This window comes from Amphibalanus amphitrite, unplaced genomic scaffold (genome assembly GCF_019059575.1).
Source record: "Amphibalanus amphitrite isolate SeventyFive unplaced genomic scaffold, NRLGWU_Aamphi_draft 001865F_arrow, whole genome shotgun sequence".
NCBI classification, from domain to species: Eukaryota; Metazoa; Arthropoda; class Thecostraca; order Balanomorpha; family Balanidae; genus Amphibalanus; species Amphibalanus amphitrite.
This window is the reverse complement of record NW_024883358.1, coordinates 80,393-98,948: the sequence shown is the minus strand read 5'-3', so window position 1 is coordinate 98,948 and position 18,556 is coordinate 80,393. Positions and strand designations below refer to the sequence as shown.

At 47.7% G+C, this 18,556-nt stretch overlaps 2 protein-coding genes across 2 annotated transcripts; one reads left to right on the top strand and one right to left on the bottom strand.

Annotated features, from left to right (window-relative positions):
• Positions 1-752: 752 nt before the first annotated feature.
• On the bottom strand, positions 753-7,326 carry LOC122375538 (WD repeat-containing protein tag-125-like). Its single transcript, XM_043354991.1, has 12 exons — positions 7,238-7,326; positions 7,028-7,110; positions 6,686-6,758; positions 6,355-6,436; positions 5,982-6,095; positions 5,743-5,830; positions 5,135-5,241; positions 4,620-4,760; positions 3,979-4,059; positions 3,505-3,642; positions 1,955-2,044; positions 753-1,390 (listed from the first exon to the last, which is right to left on the bottom strand). The coding sequence occupies exons 2-12, from the start codon at positions 7,104-7,106 to the stop codon at positions 1,268-1,270; spliced, it is 1,116 nt and encodes a 371-aa protein (XP_043210926.1). The 5' UTR covers positions 7,107-7,110; positions 7,238-7,326; the 3' UTR covers positions 753-1,267.
• A 1,754-nt stretch (positions 7,327-9,080) lies between these two features.
• On the top strand, positions 9,081-17,268 carry LOC122375537 (soluble guanylate cyclase gcy-35-like). Its single transcript, XM_043354990.1, has 15 exons — positions 9,081-9,192; positions 9,595-9,697; positions 10,067-10,140; positions 10,325-10,425; positions 10,758-10,896; positions 11,146-11,276; positions 12,496-12,610; positions 12,797-12,970; positions 13,242-13,444; positions 13,736-13,907; positions 14,240-14,403; positions 14,847-14,974; positions 15,756-15,902; positions 16,255-16,409; positions 16,817-17,268. Exons 2-15 carry the CDS (start codon positions 9,695-9,697, stop codon positions 17,043-17,045), a joined length of 1,935 nt encoding a protein of 644 aa, XP_043210925.1. The 5' UTR covers positions 9,081-9,192; positions 9,595-9,694; the 3' UTR covers positions 17,046-17,268.
• The last annotated feature ends 1,288 nt before the right edge of the window (positions 17,269-18,556 follow it).

The following is an 18,556-nucleotide window of genomic DNA, read 5'->3' as shown; positions in this document are numbered from 1 at the left end:
GTTTGTCATTTGCAGCGCAGGTAGGAAATATGGCACTTCTGTGATGCGAGTACAAGATATAAACTGGTCTTATGACTAGATCGTTACTCGTGAGCCTGCTCGGTCAAACGTCCACCGCTGCGATGTCTTGTGTGGACTGTTTTGTCGCTCACCAAGTTTACTGTTGGCCTGTCCTGTTCTCTGCCCGGGATTACTGCACAATCTGGGTTCAGCAGATGGATCTCTAGCAGCTCAGGTGTATAGCATGTATGTAGTTCGGTCTGCTCAATATGTCATAATAAGTTCGTGATCTCATTCGTGTTTGTAACTGTTGTGCTTTTCTTGAGAATAGATGTTCAACGCCTTTCAAAATAGTTTTCCGACCAATTATCCTAGGCATTGACTGAATATCATGTCGCGACTGCTATTCAATACCCCCCTCTCCTCCCATTTGGCCCAGCCCTGCCCCAGTTGTTACTGACCCTTACAGGGCGTGGCTGGTGGCCCGCTCACGTCTGTCTCATACAGCCCGTCCTACTGACGGGCTGTGGTTGGACGGAGCCGAGGACAGGCTACCATTACCGTCCCTAGACAGCCTCTGCCAAACGCAGCACAGGCTCCGACGAGCGGTAGCGTGTCACGTGACAGCCACTTAACCGTCCGTGAGCTGTCCCTATCGGGCGCAGCGTGAACTGTTGACGGACGGTGGGACATGTGTCACGTGTCAGCAATTGCCGTCCGTGGATATTCCCTGCCAAACGCAGCACAAACTATTGATGGCATCACGTGTAATAACAGAGTTTCCGACCTCCCACCGACACGTGGGTCGATAAGAGAGACAGAGTTCAGTAATCACGTACGTCACTAGTGGTGCAGTCATATTGATATCTACGAATGTAGAAAGTATCCAGTATCCAGCTTGCGTCATTCGTTGGACTTGGTGGATAGTTTGAAATTGCGATGAACACAGAATATGTCACATAATTACACTAACCAGCTCAACAACAGTACAGCCACTGCAACGAAGAACATCATTATAACAAAAAAATTCGAATTCCAACTCGCACACCAGTCGTAGAATGCGATATTGGCTCTCAATATTCTTTACATTGGCTCTCACATTCCTCTCATCATCCTACATTCTCGACAGTCCTCGGCATTATCTCCCGTAGCTTCGCTCTCCCTCGGGGTCTAACTATACCGTCTCTCTCGTTCCCTCCCAAAGGTCCTCCCTCTCCTCTTCTCTCTCCCGTGGGTCTGTCATCTCCTTAGTCTCAGCCTGCCTCCATCAGTGACGTCGGCCGGGCACGTGCAGGAGGCGGATCCAGCCGTCCCCGCCGGCCGCCGCCAGCACCTGGCCGGTGCTGTCCACTGTCGAGAAGGGCTTCTGAGTCGCTCCCGTACCAATCACCTGCCACAGATACCGATCAATGTAATCCACAGAACGGAATTCCGAGAACGGCCGACCGCCTTGTTAGCGGGGGTCGGGGGAATTCACGGCGGACGCCAATTTGAGGGATTATTGGGCACGATCGGCTTACTGGGTGTATTCTGAGACGTAGCACGGTAAAACTACGATGCATTTGTTTGAGAAAGATCAGCGTAACTACGCAATGTACGCCAACGTAAAGCTGATCAGGACATGTCGTTAATGTAGGCATTAGTTCTAGTACGGATGCGGTTTCTGGAAAAGAATTCGACGGGATAGGCGTGTTGATAGGCGCCGAATGTCCCAGGCCAATCCATAGGTAAATGGTTGCGTCTTTCTGTCGCTCATGGGATAATGACCCCACGGTACGTTTTGATTTGCCACAAGCCGCTTAGAGGTCGGTTGGGGTTGTCCGAAAGCCCATTTTGTGGGCCCGATATAATTGAATGCTTTGTTTAGGTACTCATTAATGTGACTTTTTTGTGCAATGCTGAAATCAAATGTGCCATTCAATTATAATTTATCGCCGGTCGGCTGGTTTGTCACCTTTTCCGTCATGTGGTTGATGTACTGGAAGCTGTTGGTTCCTGACCCGGCCGTCAGTAGGTGGTGGCCGTCCGGGTCGGAGCGGGCAAACTACCGAAAACAGAGGTCAGTGTGAGCTCAGAAAACATCAGAGATATCCCCACTGATCAGCAAACAGAGGTCCGTCTGAGCTGTCCGCACTAATCAACAGATGTCCGTCTTAGCTCAGAAAACATCAGAGGTCTGCCTGAGATATTCCCACTGATCGTCTAAGCTATCCCACTGATCAACGGAGGTACCACTGAGCCATCCACACTGATCAGACAACAGGGGTCTGTCTGAATAGTCGCCCAACCAAATACTGACTAGATATGAGACAACCGATGTGCGCATGAGCTCTCCTCTTCAATATTGATCCGCTAGGAACAATACTTCCGCCTGTCGTTAACCCGGCAGTTGCTGGGGTATTTCGCCACCCACCGTTTGCTGGGGGGGGGGGGCGTTAAACGCCCCCAGCCGATAACTCGAGAACCAATAGGCGCAGCGAAACGCACGAGGCGGCAAACGAAAGAGCGCGACGAGACGCTTCGGATGAGTACTTTAAAGTTGAATTTTGAGGTCACAGGTCGGGTCAAGGTCAAGTCAAACACCTGAAATCGGGCTTTCAGTAGCATGGACTTCAGGACTTCGCAATGGGCGCCTCTCGCCATAAACTCTGTCAATACGGTGCACAATCCATCTTATAAGGCCTACAAGAGTGTCAGCTCCATGTAGGGGTCAGTCAAGCATAGGTCAGGGTCAAGGTCAGGTCAACCGGGTAGGCACATATCCCCGAAAATCAAAACTGATATTCGCAGCCTGTGACACATGTTTTATAGGTAATTTGGGGCGTAGAACACGATGGTGACATTCATTTTATTATATGTGTACGTGTTTGGCTCAAAAAGCTCAATTTAATAAATTCATGTATCATGGTCGTGAAGTAGTCACGAAAAATTGCCAAGATTCAGTTCAAGATTATGGAAAATGCGGAACGATAATCAATAATCGAAGATAGCCATTTGATTGACCATGGTATTGGCAGTCTAATGGCGTTTACGGCATGTCTGTATGTTTATTCTGTGATTTTATATGATTTTTTGAACATATGCCGTTTTTGGTCGAAAACTCAGAAATCATGACGTCACTAATACCTCGATATCTCAAAATTGTCCGACCGATTTTTTTGAAACTTTGTCACGATAAACTTCAATCAATTCCCTACAGGTACCCAAAAATTTGGCGCGCCTGCGGCGCGCCGTTTTTATACTATGGCCCGGCGAAAAAAGTGGGGGCGTTTAACGCCCCCCCCCAGCAACTCGCGGGTTAAAACCTGCTTAGTGGTAGTTGACTGCTCAGTAATGCTTCATTATGCGTATTGCATGCGCATGCATCATTAATGCGTATTCATTATAGAAACAAACAAGGCTTTATCTAGCTAGAAATATGTCACTAGAGACATGGGAATGGTTCTTAGTTCTTACATGATTTCCTTCTCCAAAAAGAGCAATATAATGGGACGATTAGCTGACCTGAACAGCGTAGATGTTGTCTCCCTCCACGTGCGTTTTTCGGAACGTGGTTAGTGACTTGATGGGCAGCCTCTGTCTGAGGTCCCAGAGCTGGATGGCCTGGTCGGCTTTCCACGAGCCCGTCACAACCGTCTCACCCTAATAAGGCCGGGAAAGGAGGATAATTATACCGTGCACAACAGAACTATGTATCATGGTGAATTGAACAACAAGCTCTAAGCATGGCATTTCGACCCAAATCCCCTCCAATCAGGGATGTTAACTTGTTTTCAGGAAAAGTCAAATATGTCATCCCTCTTGTCCATTGCCTGTTCATCATGATGATCCTGAAAGGTTAGACTCGTCTAGCCTAGCATCCGTACATAATAATATTGAAAACATTACATTTAATATATCATTTAGCCTGTCATAAAGGTACATTGATGCGGTCGTTTTCCCCTCAGACCTATTTCGGTTACCGTCTGACGGACTGACCTTGATGTCGATGGCCTCTCCACAGATGTGCGGTCCTCCCAAAGATCCGATCATACCGGCGTCTGTGCGCATGTCCCAGATCTGTGCGCAAAATAACATGACTCGTGACCATCGGCTGCCATCACTTATCTCGAAGTTTTAACTGTGAGGTCTGAGAAATTGAAAATCATGAAGTTTTGATGACTGCCGAGTGTCGATTGAATGCAATGAATTTCATGACGGAATGGGATTGAATACAAGCTGACGTTTTGTTTCCAAATGTCAATCCTAAAACATTTCCTGCCGGAAGAAGATTGGCCGTTTGCCAAGCCTTCCGTATCCAGACTTGAGTGAGTGCAAGTGTTTCGCATCTCTTACGATAGATGGCAGCACGCACAAACGCCTGAAATTATGCTGTGCCGCAATGCGTATTCAGGCGGTATCGCAAGCGTTCGACGTCCGCCTCTATAAACATCTGTCTTACTGCCGGCAGGGCGAAGTATTGAGGTTGATAAGACACCAGCTGGGGAAGAAAACTCATTTTGATGGTGGAACAATGTGTGCCTTGGCTTATGAGTTGCGCACTATGTGAGCCAAGTGGATAGACAAATATGAAACATTGACGTGTGGGACAGTATAATGGTGGCAGGGTAAGAACTTGCTTTGATGGTGTCGTCCCATCCGCCGGTGAGCAGCACATCTCGCTGGTCCGGGTGGAACTTGATGCAGAACACGCTCAGCGCGTGGCCGCCACTGTCCTTTTGCGGCGTGCTTGGGTGATAGCCTTTGTACTCCTGGATCAACTGAACGGGGACAGAATGAGTTCGGTCAGTTTTCTGCAGTCTCATGGAGGGAGTGAAGTCTTGTGCAACCGCAACTGACTAACTTTAATTTCGTTTTGTAGCTCAGAGCTGTCAGATGTCACACAAAAACACGGATCGCTCAATACTGGGTTAAAGTGTGTTTTACATTCCTGACCATAGATGGCTGCACATATAAACGCCTGAATTGATGCTGTGCCGCAATACGTATTATACGAATGGTATGGTGTCACCAGTGTCACTACCTCCTTAAATCATCTGTCTCAACTTTCAGTAAGTACTGTGAGTGTGACAGTGTGTGCCATTAGCCTGAAGCGACAAAATCGTTCTTTCATCCGACCTGAGACCACACTGACCTCCTTGGTCTGAGTGTCGTAGATGCGCAGACTGAGGTCCTTCCCACCAGACGCCAGCAGCTCGCCGGCCATGTTCAGGTCGATGGCGTTGATGCGGTTGTTGTTTTCTGTTTCAACAGTTACAGCCACGGTGACGATAATCAGTGATGACATTGATCGGTAACAAATGAGGTAATCAGGGCGGCAGAACTAGTACTGGCACTAAACGCAATATCAAACGACGAATGCGTACAAATGCAATGTAGCTAAGAAGTAGGAATTGGAAAGCCGTTAGTGTGGACTACTGAACATTGTGGAGCGACTAACTTATGTACCTAAGTACAGTCCACAGCATAAGTAATGTGCGGTTTCAGTCCTGGGTATGTTCTGCTTCTGAAGCTTAGGATTGATTAGTCAGACCACAATGAAACTTTGAATGTAGCTAACCTGTATCGTTACTCAATGCAGCTGCAACTTTATCTATTGACGTCTTCTTTTCGATCACTCCGCATTAAACAATCGCCAGTCAAAGCCATCCATTGAGATTGGTAAAACCCTACATTACTTTAGCGGTGGGCTGTACCTCTGGCATTCGATTATTGTGATCGAGGAATCTGTGTTTGCCTTACCTTCGGCAAACTTCTCGCATTTCTCGTCTGGCTTTCCCGCCAAGTTGTGTCGGAAAATTGTCCCAAATATTGCGCATGAGTAGAGAATCTGTAACAACCGTGCATCACAGGTCACGTACCGGGATCTAGTCACACGACTCTGTGATGCAACCGAACGGTTCAAGTCAAAGCTGACAGTTATTCACGTTGCTATTGACCCGACTGGTTTCAAATGAAATAAATACTATCAACGTACGTACCTTGCTTTGCTTTGGGTGGAAGCGGACGGCCATAATAGTATCGTCTGCATAGCGGGAGCCCTTACGCAGCGTGCTCTGCTGTGTGAAAAGGCCCTGAGCGTCTTTTTCATACATCTGAAATGACAAATGACGGAAAGCGCGCTTCATCAGTAAAAAGAGAAACAACATAAGGCAGGCAGCATGTCTAATAATAGCGATTTACAAGCTTTTATGCTTATAGCAAAGTCGTATGGCCATGACTCTTGTTAGGTACTAATAACAATAAATATCTGCCAGAAGCAAACAGCTAGCGCCGAGGCGCTCGAGCCTGGCTCTAGCCACGGTCGGCTCGATTATCTTCCATCTGATCTGATCAAGGTGGCTGCAGACTTACCAGAACGGCTCCATTACCGAACCCCCCGACTAGTGCGCCACCTCCGGGAGCAAACCGTATCGAATAACATCCGCTGGCATATCTGTAACAGTCGGCGCACAGACAATTTGGTTAGCGTCAACCGACAGCTTGGAGGACTGGAGTAGCGCCGCTGCTCAAGACACAAACAGCACAGTCAGACGTTCAGAAAGGCCGGTGCGATCACATGTGATCCAGCTTTCGATAGAACTAGACACAATCTACTAAGCATAGGCTGGCTTTTAGCTTTTTTTCTTACGGCATATACGTGTGTTTATAGTTTGAACGGTATGAAGAAAAGAAAGCTACTAACCTTGGCGGCATGAGTGCCTTCTGCGAGATCTCGAATCCAGTGAGCGTTAGCTCTGGTTCTTGCAGCTGAGAGGCTGAGGGAAAGACAAAGGGAGAGAAGGGAGAGGGGCTGAAGAAGAGGAGTTACAGTGATAGGGAGGACTAATAATATGGGCAATTATGGAAAGGGACAATATAGACAATGCTCTGTAAGGAAAGGGATGGAGTAAAGAAGCAGCAACACAAGTTATGACTTATGCTTTGAGTGGTGCATATTTCTGAAACGTTAATTTTCCTCATCTTGACAGTGAAGCGAGTCGCGTAAACGTGCACCAGTTCTCGACAGTATCAAGCAATGGCTTACTGTCAGATTCTCTGGCGGTGACTGATCCACGTTTGATCAATCCAATGGATCTAGACGACAGGTAGGTGTGCTTCGACATGTTCCTGAAATGAGGAAATGGAAAACTATATCAAACATGTCTACTTAATCACCACATTTGGCATGGCTGCCTCGGGGCTGTCGGACAAGATTTAGGCCTTATGACACGGGCACATCTGATTTGTCACTCACCCGGTATGTTGGTGTAGATCAGAACAGTTATTGTCCTCTCAACAATTCATTTGGAGCTTTCAAACGTCTTTGAGAAGCACTATGTAGGTACTTAACCCGGCAGTTGCTGGGGTATTTCGCCACCCACCGTTTGCTGGGGGGGGGCGTTAAACGCCCCCAGCCGATAACTCGAGAACCAATAGGCGCAGCGAAACGCACGAGGCGGCAAACGAAAGAACGCGACGAGACGCTTCAGATGAGTACTTTTAAGTTGAATTTTGAGGTCACAGGTCAGGTCAAGGTCAGGTCAAACACCTGAAATCGGGCTTTCAGTAGCATGGACTTCAGGACTTCGCAATGGGCGCCTCTCGTCATAAACTCTGTCAAAACGGTGCACAATCCATCATATAAGGCCTACAAGAGTGTCAGCTCCATGCAGGGGTCAGTCAAGCATAGGTCAGGGTCAAGGTCAGGTCAACCGGGCGGGTGCATATCCCCGAAAATAAAAACTGATATTCGCAGCCTGTGACACATGTTTTATGGGTAATTTGGGGCGTAGAACACGATGGTGACATTCATTTTATCATATGTGTACGTGTTTGGCTAAAAAAGTTCAATTTAAGATATTCATGTATCATGGTCGTGAAGTAGTCACGAGAAATTGCCAAGATTCAGTTCAAGATTTTGGAAAATGCGGAACGATAATCAATAATCGAAGATAGCCATTTGATTCTTCATGGTATTGGCAGTCTAATGGCATTTACGGCATGTCTATATGTCTATTCTGTGATTTTATATGATTTTTGAACATATGCCGTTTTTGGTCGAAAACTCAGAAATCATGACGTCACTAAAACCTCGATATCTCAAAAATTTTCCGACTGATTTTTTTGAAACTTTGTCACAATAAACTTCAATCAATTTCCTACAGGTACCCAAAATTTGGCGCGCCTGCGGCGCGCCGTTTTTATGCTATGGCCCGGCGAAAAAAGTGGGGGCGTTTAACGCCCCCCCCCAGCAACTCGCGGGTTAAGATGTGAATTTTTAAGCAGCACTTTTGATACACGCACGTTGATGTCTTTCACATGAATAGCTAACCAAGTGATGATCTCGATAATGTGACGACCACCATTTACAAAAGTAATTGCAGTGAACGCTCAAAACAATATAAAACGTGTTCCATTTTACCCTAGCTTTGACCAAAACTGCGTCATATTTACGATATTTGCGGCGCATATCCAGCGTGGCCGGCAAACGGAGCTGCGGACACATCGTGACGTTCTTGAAATGGCACTTCTTGGTTGAATTGAATCCTCATTATCATCCACGTAGAAACAAAGACAAACGGTGAAGATCTCCAGATTGATGGGTCATTTCGACATTTGACACATCGTTGTTTGACGAATGAAAGAAGAAAGAGGAGCTTCGCCTAGCATAACGAAGGACATAACGAAGAGCGTAACGAAGAGACGAGAATTAGATACATGAAATGCATCATGCTTAGTTGACGAGGACGAAAAAAGACCATCTGTATCAGCACCGATGAAGGCATACATAATTCATACAAAAAGTGGACTTTCTGGGACCGATAAAATGCACAGCAAGACTACCGCCGAATTGACAAAGGCGGGTACAAACGTCTGCAGCTGTCAAAGACCAATCGGTAACCGCCGGCCCCCAAAGTCGATCATGTCACCATCAGTGGGTGATGACACCCTCAGATGACATGCGTCTGCCCAAGGCCGTCTGCCCCTAGGATGACGCGTGTGATATTACCCTCCCGGTCTGATGGAGAAATTATGGTCGTTCTCAGACAACCGATCAATTAGAGGAAGTCATGATCGGTGAGGGTCACGGGATCTTGGATCAGTGTGTTCCTGGCCGCGGAAACAGGTGGATCTCTTCTGCCCTGTCCATGGGAAAGGCGACATTTGATAGACAAACGAGAGCATCGGAAGATGAGGCTGGCATGACAAGTAAGTTTGCGTTTTGTGATGTCGTATATGTTCGTGACCACAATTTATTTATGTTTATGCGTATGGGTGTAGGCGGTAATGTATGCGCTTGTTAAACTAAGAGAGCGAAATAGACAAAGGGCCGTCGGGGGGAGGCAGAAAGGAAAACAACGAGAATGAGTGGAAGAGACAGAAGTGATAGAGAGAGTGAAAGAAAGAGCGAGAGAGAGGGAGAGAGAGAGAGAGAGAGAGAGAGAGAGAGAGAGAGAGAGAGAGAGAGAGAGAGAGAGAGAGAGAGAGAGAGAGAGAGAGAGAGAGAGAGAGAGAGAGAAAGACGGAGATAGAGGAACCCACGACCGTTCGTTCTTAAATGTTCTTCCACTTTTCGTCAGTTTTTTTATTAACTCGTCTATCCTCTTATAGGTCATGGTGTTGAGCTTCGTCACTCATTGTACTGAGTGGATGACAAAGAATTGGTTCTCTGATTTAGTCATCTAACTGCACAGCGCTGCATTCAAACAAAATGGTAAGTATTGTTCTTTAAAACGGAAAATAAACCGTGCGTTGACAGTTTTATTGGCTCAAGAAACTGCATTTAAGAATAAACGGTGGTTTAAAACGTTCGAAAAATTGTTCATTGCACAATGAAATAAATGTAGTAATCGCTTTATAATTTCCAGATATGTCGTGCGTCAGCCCTGTTACTGATAATATGTCTTAGTAAATGTCGGCTGTTAGGAGCAGGACCGGTTTCCAAATGGCAGTTTGTTGTAGTCTTTGTCAAATGGAAGTTCGTTATATTAGTGTTTGTTCTCTACATGCATATCTTTGCGTGGTTAATGAACGGCGATAATCGCCGGATTGCGAATCAAACAACCTGCTTATGCCGTTTCAGTACGGACTCATCCATAGCTGTGTCAAAGAATGGGTGATGAACAACTATGGGAAGGACAAATGGATGGAAATATTGTAAGTATAATATTTGCACATGAATTTTTTTAGGAGCGTACAATTTATTTGGTAAACATGTGACTGTTGTCTATGTTGCAACACAGATAATGAATAGACATGTTTATATTGCTACAATTCTTCCCCATGAATCTCTATTTAAAAAAAAATGTTTATTTTTCGAATCATCCGGTCTGATCGCCAGGGCAATATCGGGAGCGGACGACGAGCAGACGTTCCTCAACTTCCAGTGCTACCCCGACCAGGCCACCCTGGACTTCATAGGCATCGTCGTCAAACATTTGGGTAAGGGAAGCCGACAACGGCTTGTTGGGAATACAGGATTCTCAATTACTTTTTTTTAGACCGTGATGAAATATTTAGCCACTTTTAGTTGGCTTATATTATCGATAATTATTTTAGTTCTATTGCTCCGATATCCCAGCGCACACAGATGATATGAGGGCGGGGATTTGAAAGGGGACGACGAGTACATGCTCCAAGTCCATATGCATGCGACCTAATCTAGCCCATTCTATCGGAGGCCGGAGCTTTACCTGCTAAAATTTCAGTGATGAATTGAGTGATCAAAAATGAGTTTCATTTCCTTCTTAACATTCCGGCTGCTACTGCCACAGAGATCAGCCTCGAATACTTTCTGGAGGGGGTCGGTATGCATTTTGTCGATTTCACTATCGAGAAAGGCTACGGCGAGATGCTGCACACTCTAGGAAGAACCTTCCACGCATTTCTGGACAACCTCGACTATCTTCACTGGTGAGACCCGCATCTAATTACATAATACATATGGGGTGACACGCTCACAATATAAGCTCGTTTTACACGATGGATTAACACGTTCTTCTCGCCTGTCACAAGACTACATATGCGTTTTTCATACACATGTTTGATATGCTATATCCATTAAAGTATTCCGAACGCCTTTAGAAAACGATCGGGCGAAATGATCCCGGTTTTGTCGAGGCGTGCCTCATTCCTCACATTCAACACGTCCACCCGTTTCAGCTACCTGATGACCACGGCCTTCCCGGGGATCGTGATGCCGTCGTTTGCCTGCACCGAGGACACGGAGCGGCCGGACGTGCTGTATGTCGATTACTACTCGCGACGACAGGGGCTCCAGACGCTGGCCATAGGTGCGATAATATACACAATAATATAGTTCAAAGGCTCGCTTGCAAGTCGGGAGAATATCATCGTATGATACAGGGTGGACCAAAAAGGATGGAAACATTTTAAACTCTCATAAAACATGCAATATTGCATGCAGGTGACTGAAAATGATACCAAACGACAGTATATTTTGTGGAAATTCATAATGACATCATGCTCAGCTGCTTTCTCTCGTTTTCAGTCTCTCATAGTAGATGTTCGAGGAGACCACCTTTGCGAGACAGGCACAGATCGGCCCGCCTCGCGGCTGACGCGATAGCCCGACGACACATGTCCTCAGGTATGACTCGCACAGCCTTGATGATCGCTCTCTTCAGGCCACAGAAGCTTGCTGGACCTTCTTTGTAGACCTGGCCCTTGAGATGAGGCCACAGGAAAAAAAATCCATAGGGGTCAAGTCAAGTGAGCAGACGGGCCAGTTCCGACTGGCACCGCGGGATATCAGCCGGTCACCAGAGTGGTTCTCGATCCACTTAAGCATTGTTTTGCTATGCGAGGAGAAGCATCGCCTTGCTGGAACCACATGAGGTCCAAAATACTGCCATACGTCGCTTGATCTCACTTCAAGAACTTCTTTAGCGTCGCTTGGTAGGTCAGCCACGTCGCACCCTGGAACCGAAGTGGAACTGGCCTGTCTGCTCAACCGACCTGACCCTACTGGATTTTTTCCTGTACGGTCATCTCAAGGGTCACCGGTCGTGAAAATTCACTAAAGCTTAAAGAAGGTTCTGTAAGCTTTACTGACCTGAAGAGAGCGATCACCAAGGCTGTGCGAGTCATACCAGAGGACATGTGTCGTCGGGCTATCGCGTCAGCCGCGAGGCGGGCCGATCTGTGCCTGTCTCGCAAAGGTGGTCTCCTTGAACATTTGCTGTGAGAGACTGAAAACGAGAGAAAGCAGCTGAGCATGACGTCATTATGAATTTCCACAAAATGTACTGTCGTTTGGTATCATTTTCAGTCACCTGCATGCAATATTGCATGTTTTATACGAGTTTAAAATGTTTCCATCCTTTTTGGTCCACCCTGTATATGTCAGTAAGTCGCAATATACTAGATATAATTACTCAATTTGCAAATGATACATGGGAACTGGGAAGCTAGCGAGGAGCTCCCGAAAGCAGCAGACGACGGATGCCACCAGCTATGCCCTGAAGGCTTGTATCCTTTTCCCTTTCGTAGGAGCCCTGAAGGGGTGCGCCAAGAACTTCTACAACCTAGCCGTCCAGTTCGAGGTGATGTGGACCAGGGAGGAGAGGATCAACGAGGAGGAGGTGGTCCACCACGTGCGACTGAGGTAAACCAACAGTGGAATGCAAGAAGGAAAATCGTATGGTCTTGTAGATATGTAAAATAAACCAATGAACTGCAAGCTTTTAACGAAGCATGTGTCAAGATCGTCAATTACGACACAACGCCACATCCGATGCCATTCCTTTGACACAATGAATTCCCAGTCTGACAGCCGCCCTCCTCTCGTCAGGGTGACCCAGCTAGGCCAGCTGACCACCCCGACTCTACCTGTGCCCTCCGGGGACCGTCCTCGCTCTGCCCTCTCCCTGGCCCCCGCGGCAGATACGTTGGCTCCAGCTGAGGTCAACTTTGTCAACACGGCTGAGTTTTCGGCGATACACCCCTACCACTTCATCTTCAACCAGTGAGCAGTGGCTCGGCTGATGGTGACTGGTCAAATGTAACGCTATAAAGTGATCCCTGCTTTCTCAGAAGTATTACCTGGATAGCCGATGCCGCTATTGCTCTAGTGCAACGCTACTGAGGTGGTCAATAAATTGCCCTAAATTTATCTTTCAAAAGATTTACAGTCAGACTACGCTTCAAAATATAAACGGATTAAACATGCTATTATCTCACATTTAAAGTGCCATTTTTATTACGAGGTCAGCATATACGGCCAATTCTATTCCCAGGGGGCTGAGAGTGCAACAGTACGGTTTCGGTATCGGCGTGCTATGCCCGGAAGTGACGTCATTTCCGGCCGTGGACGAGCTGCTGGAGCTCGTTTGGCCCTACACCACCTTTAACTTTGAGAACGTGGAGCGCTTCAAGAACCTGGTGTTCCAATTTGCCGTCACTAAAGGCACAGAGAAGACGGTGGGCACCGTTCTCAGAGGTAAGAATAAGACCAATGGTTTTGAAGCAAAAAGTCGGAAAAGTGATCGATGATCGTTACTATAATTGAAAATTTAGAATTGCTCGCAGAGTTCGGAATTTGGAAAGGTTGTTAGGAATATATGACAGATAACATGATTTAAACGTTTAGGTGCCAAGGTGAGTTTATTTTACCATGTGACAGAAAGAAGGTGATGACTGATAAGCACAACTGAATGTTGAATGGGCTGTTTGCATTTAATGTTCTAAACTTATACACTTGAATAATAATTTACGAATTTAACGTTTTCAGGCGAGCTGATTTTTCTCGGTGACAACCGGGTTCTGTTCCTCGGAAACCCGATGGTGACCAGTTTGAAGGAGCTGGCCGAGAAATCGCTGAAGATATCCGACATTCCCCGTTCGGACTCGACACGGGAGCTGATCCTCCTCAAACACCAGCGCAGCACCGAGTTTGATCTCATGTAAGACAGCTGACTCGGACTTATCTCCTGCATTAAATCTCATACAGTGTAGAGCAGAATTGACAATGTCAAAGCATGGAGTTTAACCTCATGTTAGGCGATGAAACACGGAGTTTGCCCTCGCATTTGTCAGAAAAGCAAGACGGCTGATAACTCACCACAAACGAAAACGTCAAACATCGTCTTAATTATTGCAACGAGTGAGTTACGAGTACATTGCTCTTACATTTATAAGTGTGTATACCGTGCAATGTATAGTTGGCTATACAATGTATAGTATACATTGACGTTATTTGCCATTACGTCATACGTCATTTGCTGACGTCACTCAGGCAGCGTCTGGAGGCCACCACGGCGGAGCTGAAGCGCACAGCCGCTGCCCTAGAGAAGGAGAAGGAGAAGACAGACCGGCTGCTGCACAGTATGCTACCCCCGGAGGTGGCGCACAAGCTCAAGAGCGGAGACAAAGTTCAGGAGAACTTCGATAGCGCCACTAGTGAGTGATGGAGGACGAGGGTAGTTGATAACGCGGGATATGAAAGAGGAATAAGAAATTAGAGTTGATGTATCATAGAGCATCGCTTATATCCCCATTACCATGGGTGCATACCTGAATTGGCTAATTGCTATAACATGTGTATCGTACGTATACATACATACGACTATGGGTTGATTTGTCTTCAATCGACCCAGTGAACATTATTTTATCTTTTTTACAATAAGCTATCTGGAAAACGGGGAGATCCCTTTATGTTATGGATTTGACGTCATACTCCGTACCTCCACGTACTTTACAGTATACATTAGTAGGCCCACGTGCGTTACACCCACGGTACGTCAGTAGCATGTCATTGCTTAGCGCTGTGTCCACACCACTACACCAATTACCGGCCGAGTTCTGACGTCACTGGCTAACGTCACTGACTGACGTGTTTCCAGTTCTGTTCAGCGATATCGTGACGTTCACCGTGATCGCCTCCCATTGCGAACCGCGTCAGATTGTTCAGCTGCTGAACGAGATGTATACGCGCTTCGATGATGCGACCGAGAGTAACGGCGTCTACAAGGTCAGTGCGGCGTGCTTTGGATCTATAAGCTACAACACAGTGTGTAATTGTGTAGTTTATGTCAGTGTTCGCCATGGGCCGGGCCAGCCCAATGGGCCATGGGCTGGGCTGGGCTACGGGCTGGGCTGGGCCCTCAAATACGAAGGATCGATGGGCTGTGGATGGGCTGGGCCAGGAACCGTTAAGTGGAGTCAGGGGCTCGCAACTGAGACAAAAACTATAACTACATAGCTTATTACTGTGCAAGACTAAAAAACGAGTCAATAAAGCACGCATGCAATGTGCATTGTGCATGCGGCTCGCAAAATATTGTTTCTTTGCTACCTTTGGGTACCTGTGCGGTGTCAATAATTTTTAACCCATTCATTTTTGACGGGCTGGGCCGGGCTGGGCTTTGACGCTTTTACCATGAATGGGCTCGGGCTGGGCCGGGCTGTAAGCCCATGGGCCTGGGCTGGGCTAGACTAAGATTTTGCGGCCCGTGGCGAACACTGGTTTATGTGCATGGTAATTACAGTACTTTTGAAGTGTGATCTGCACAAGACCAGTTCAATGCCCAGCCGTGTGAATGTTTTTTTTTTTTTGTAGCGCAGGCTCAGGAAAATGATGTGCTTTCCAAGTCTTCGTTGTTTTTGGGCCTATTCTAAGGTCAGAAAGTCACTCTCTTTTTACCTCTTTCCGGTCACGTCCCCTGTCGGTCTATTGGAGCCTAGAGCCCCGGGTCGGCCGTCCTCTCGCTACCACCCTCCAGACACATACATATCCCGTCGGCCCGTTTCAGGTGGAGACGATCGGCGACGCCTACATGGTGGTCGGTGGGATCCCGGGCCGGGTGCGGGACCACGCCACCCGAGTCACTAGCCAGGCGATTGACATGGTCCGGCTGGCCAGGCAGGTGGCGCACCCCATCACAGGAGCGCCCGTCCAGGTCAGCGCACCGGCGGTCAGCGCACTTTTGGTTAGATGAGTCAGACCACTGGTGGTTAGGCAGAGCATGAGTGACTGGTCACTGTCGAGTGTCGATTAGTACGGCATTATATTACCATGTCACTACACGGTGATGCCGCTACCAGGTCAGGTCACTGGTGATTAAAATAGTTGAAATCATCGAATGGGTGGGATCTTGGCAGATAAACGTTCAGTTTCATTGTTGAACGGGTATTTGCTCAGACACATGATGCGAACCGTGGTACCGTAGCTCTGGTACCGTATAAAGCCGTTGGTATCGACTCTTTTGTTTGAAACTTCTCTGTATGAACTGCTGGTCACTCCCCGGTCAGATTCGCGTGGGCCTGCACACGGGCCCCGCGGTGGCGGGGGTGGTCGGTCAGAAGATGCCCCGCTACTGCCTGTTCGGCGACACAGTGAACGTGGCCAGCAGGATGGAGTCGCACGGAGTGCCCGGCAGGATCCACCTGAGCGGCGACTGTAAAAGGTGAGATATAGTACATACAGCGGCGATTGTAAACGGTGAGATATAGTACATACAACGGCGACTGTAAACGGTGAGATACAGTACTGCGGCGACTGTAAACGGTGAGATATAGCATGTACAGCGGCGACTGTAAACGGTGAGATACCAGCGGCGACTATTAACGGTGATATAGCAAACAAGAAAGACTGCAAACGGTGAGTTAAGGTAGTGACTGATCACTGAAGATGGCGAGGTACAACACAGGTGACTGAAACGCTGAGATAGTGTAAATATAGCGGTGATTGTAAACTGTGAGATAGTGTTCAGCGGAGACTGCAACCGGTGGGATAGTGTACAGTAGCGACTGTAAATGGTGAGATCCGCAAACGGTGGGATCGGTGTTGCTAACACGCCTGCTCTTTTCCCAGGAGGCTGGAGGCCGAGGGCTCGCCGTATGCCCTAGAGTCTCGTGGCATCACCGAGATCAAAGGCAAGGGCATGATGGAGACATTTTTCGTCGAGTCGGTGTACGACCCAGCTGTCGGCAGAGGCATAAACGACGCAGCGGCAGACGTCGGCGACAATTCTGGCGCAGAGGCTGGTCAGAGCGCCGATAGTAGTGCAGCACAACACAGCAGTGTCTGTGGACTTCAGTAGGTAAACGCTCGCACATACGCGCTTCAGCTACGGCTGGGTTCGGTATTTAGCTAAGCTACATATGCGTAGTTGTGGCCATGCAGTATGCACGATGCAGCGCACCTTAGTACAAATACGACAGAAGTTAACATGACTACATTGAGTGTTTGATGTAAGCTACTTTTTTTAAGCTTTGGTTACATTGCTTTTGCTTGTATAAGTAATGTAGCTTTTTGTCTCGCAGCTTTGTTTATCTAGCGACAAGTCACAGCACCATGAAGTTAGAACGTGTTTAATGCCTCATCATGGCATGTTAGTAACCTGCCGAATATGGATTAGGTACTCATCCTCTACAGGCATCGTCTCATGACATCAGGAAATCAGAACATTTATGTCCACCTTTGTAGTTGTAGTGACGAAAAAAGACGTAAATGTATAACCAGTAAAACGCCTTTTGGGCGAAGAACGAGCGAGCGAGATAGTGAGCCCTGCACGTGCGGAAGGGCGAGATGGTACTTCCAACCGGCTTGTGCAAAGCACCCTTCTAACCGGTCGCTAGCGGTGTGCCAAATTTGAACGCAATCGGCCCAACCGTTCCTGAGATCTGGAAGCGGCATTCTGCACGTGCGCACGTGCAAACGGGGTCCAAAATGACTTTTGCACGGCACCCTACTAACTGGTCTCCAACCATGTACCAAATTTGAGCGCAATCGGCCCAGCCGTTCTCGAGATCTGGAAACGCCCCCTGCACGTGCGCACGTGCAGTAGCACCCTAACCGCAACACATGGGAATGCATTGCCTGGTGGGTGCCTACCTGTATGCCAAGTTTCAGCGAAATCGCCCCAGTAATTACCGAGTTACTGAAATGGGAACAAATTTGGCACCTCTTATTGTTGTGTTTTGCACGTGCACTGGGGGTGACCCACATACATCGAGAGTATCCTATATTGGGTAGAAGGGATGCTGCTACCCTACAAAAATTACCGCAAGTCAATCGCCCAAGCGGCTGCTGAGATATGAGCCTCTCAAAATCACTACTTTTGCAAAACAGCTTGAACACCCTTGACTATTCACGTGGCACGTGCCACGACGGTCACTGAGATGTATCAAAAGTAGTCAATTACGGGGTAGAAGGGATGGGGCTACCCAACAAAAAAGACCGCAGGCCAATCGGTCCAGCGGTTGCTGAGATATAAGCCTCTCAAAAGCGTTACAGGCCGGGCCGGGCCGGGCCGGGCCGGGCCGCTCATACTGAGATTTTTCCGTTATTACGGAGCGAGCGAAGCGAGCGTAGTCTTTCCTTAGATTAACGGAAATTTCTGAGTATGAGCGGCCGGCCGGCCGGCCGGCCGGCCGGCCGTGCGGACGCTTTTGCGAGGCTTATATCTCAGCAACCACTTGACCGATTTACACGGGGTAATTTTTGTAGGGTAGCTTCATTCCTTCTACCAAGTATTGGACTATTCCCGATGCATGTGGGTGACCCCTTATGCACGTGCCACGCGCAAAATGAAGAGGTGTCACTTTTGTC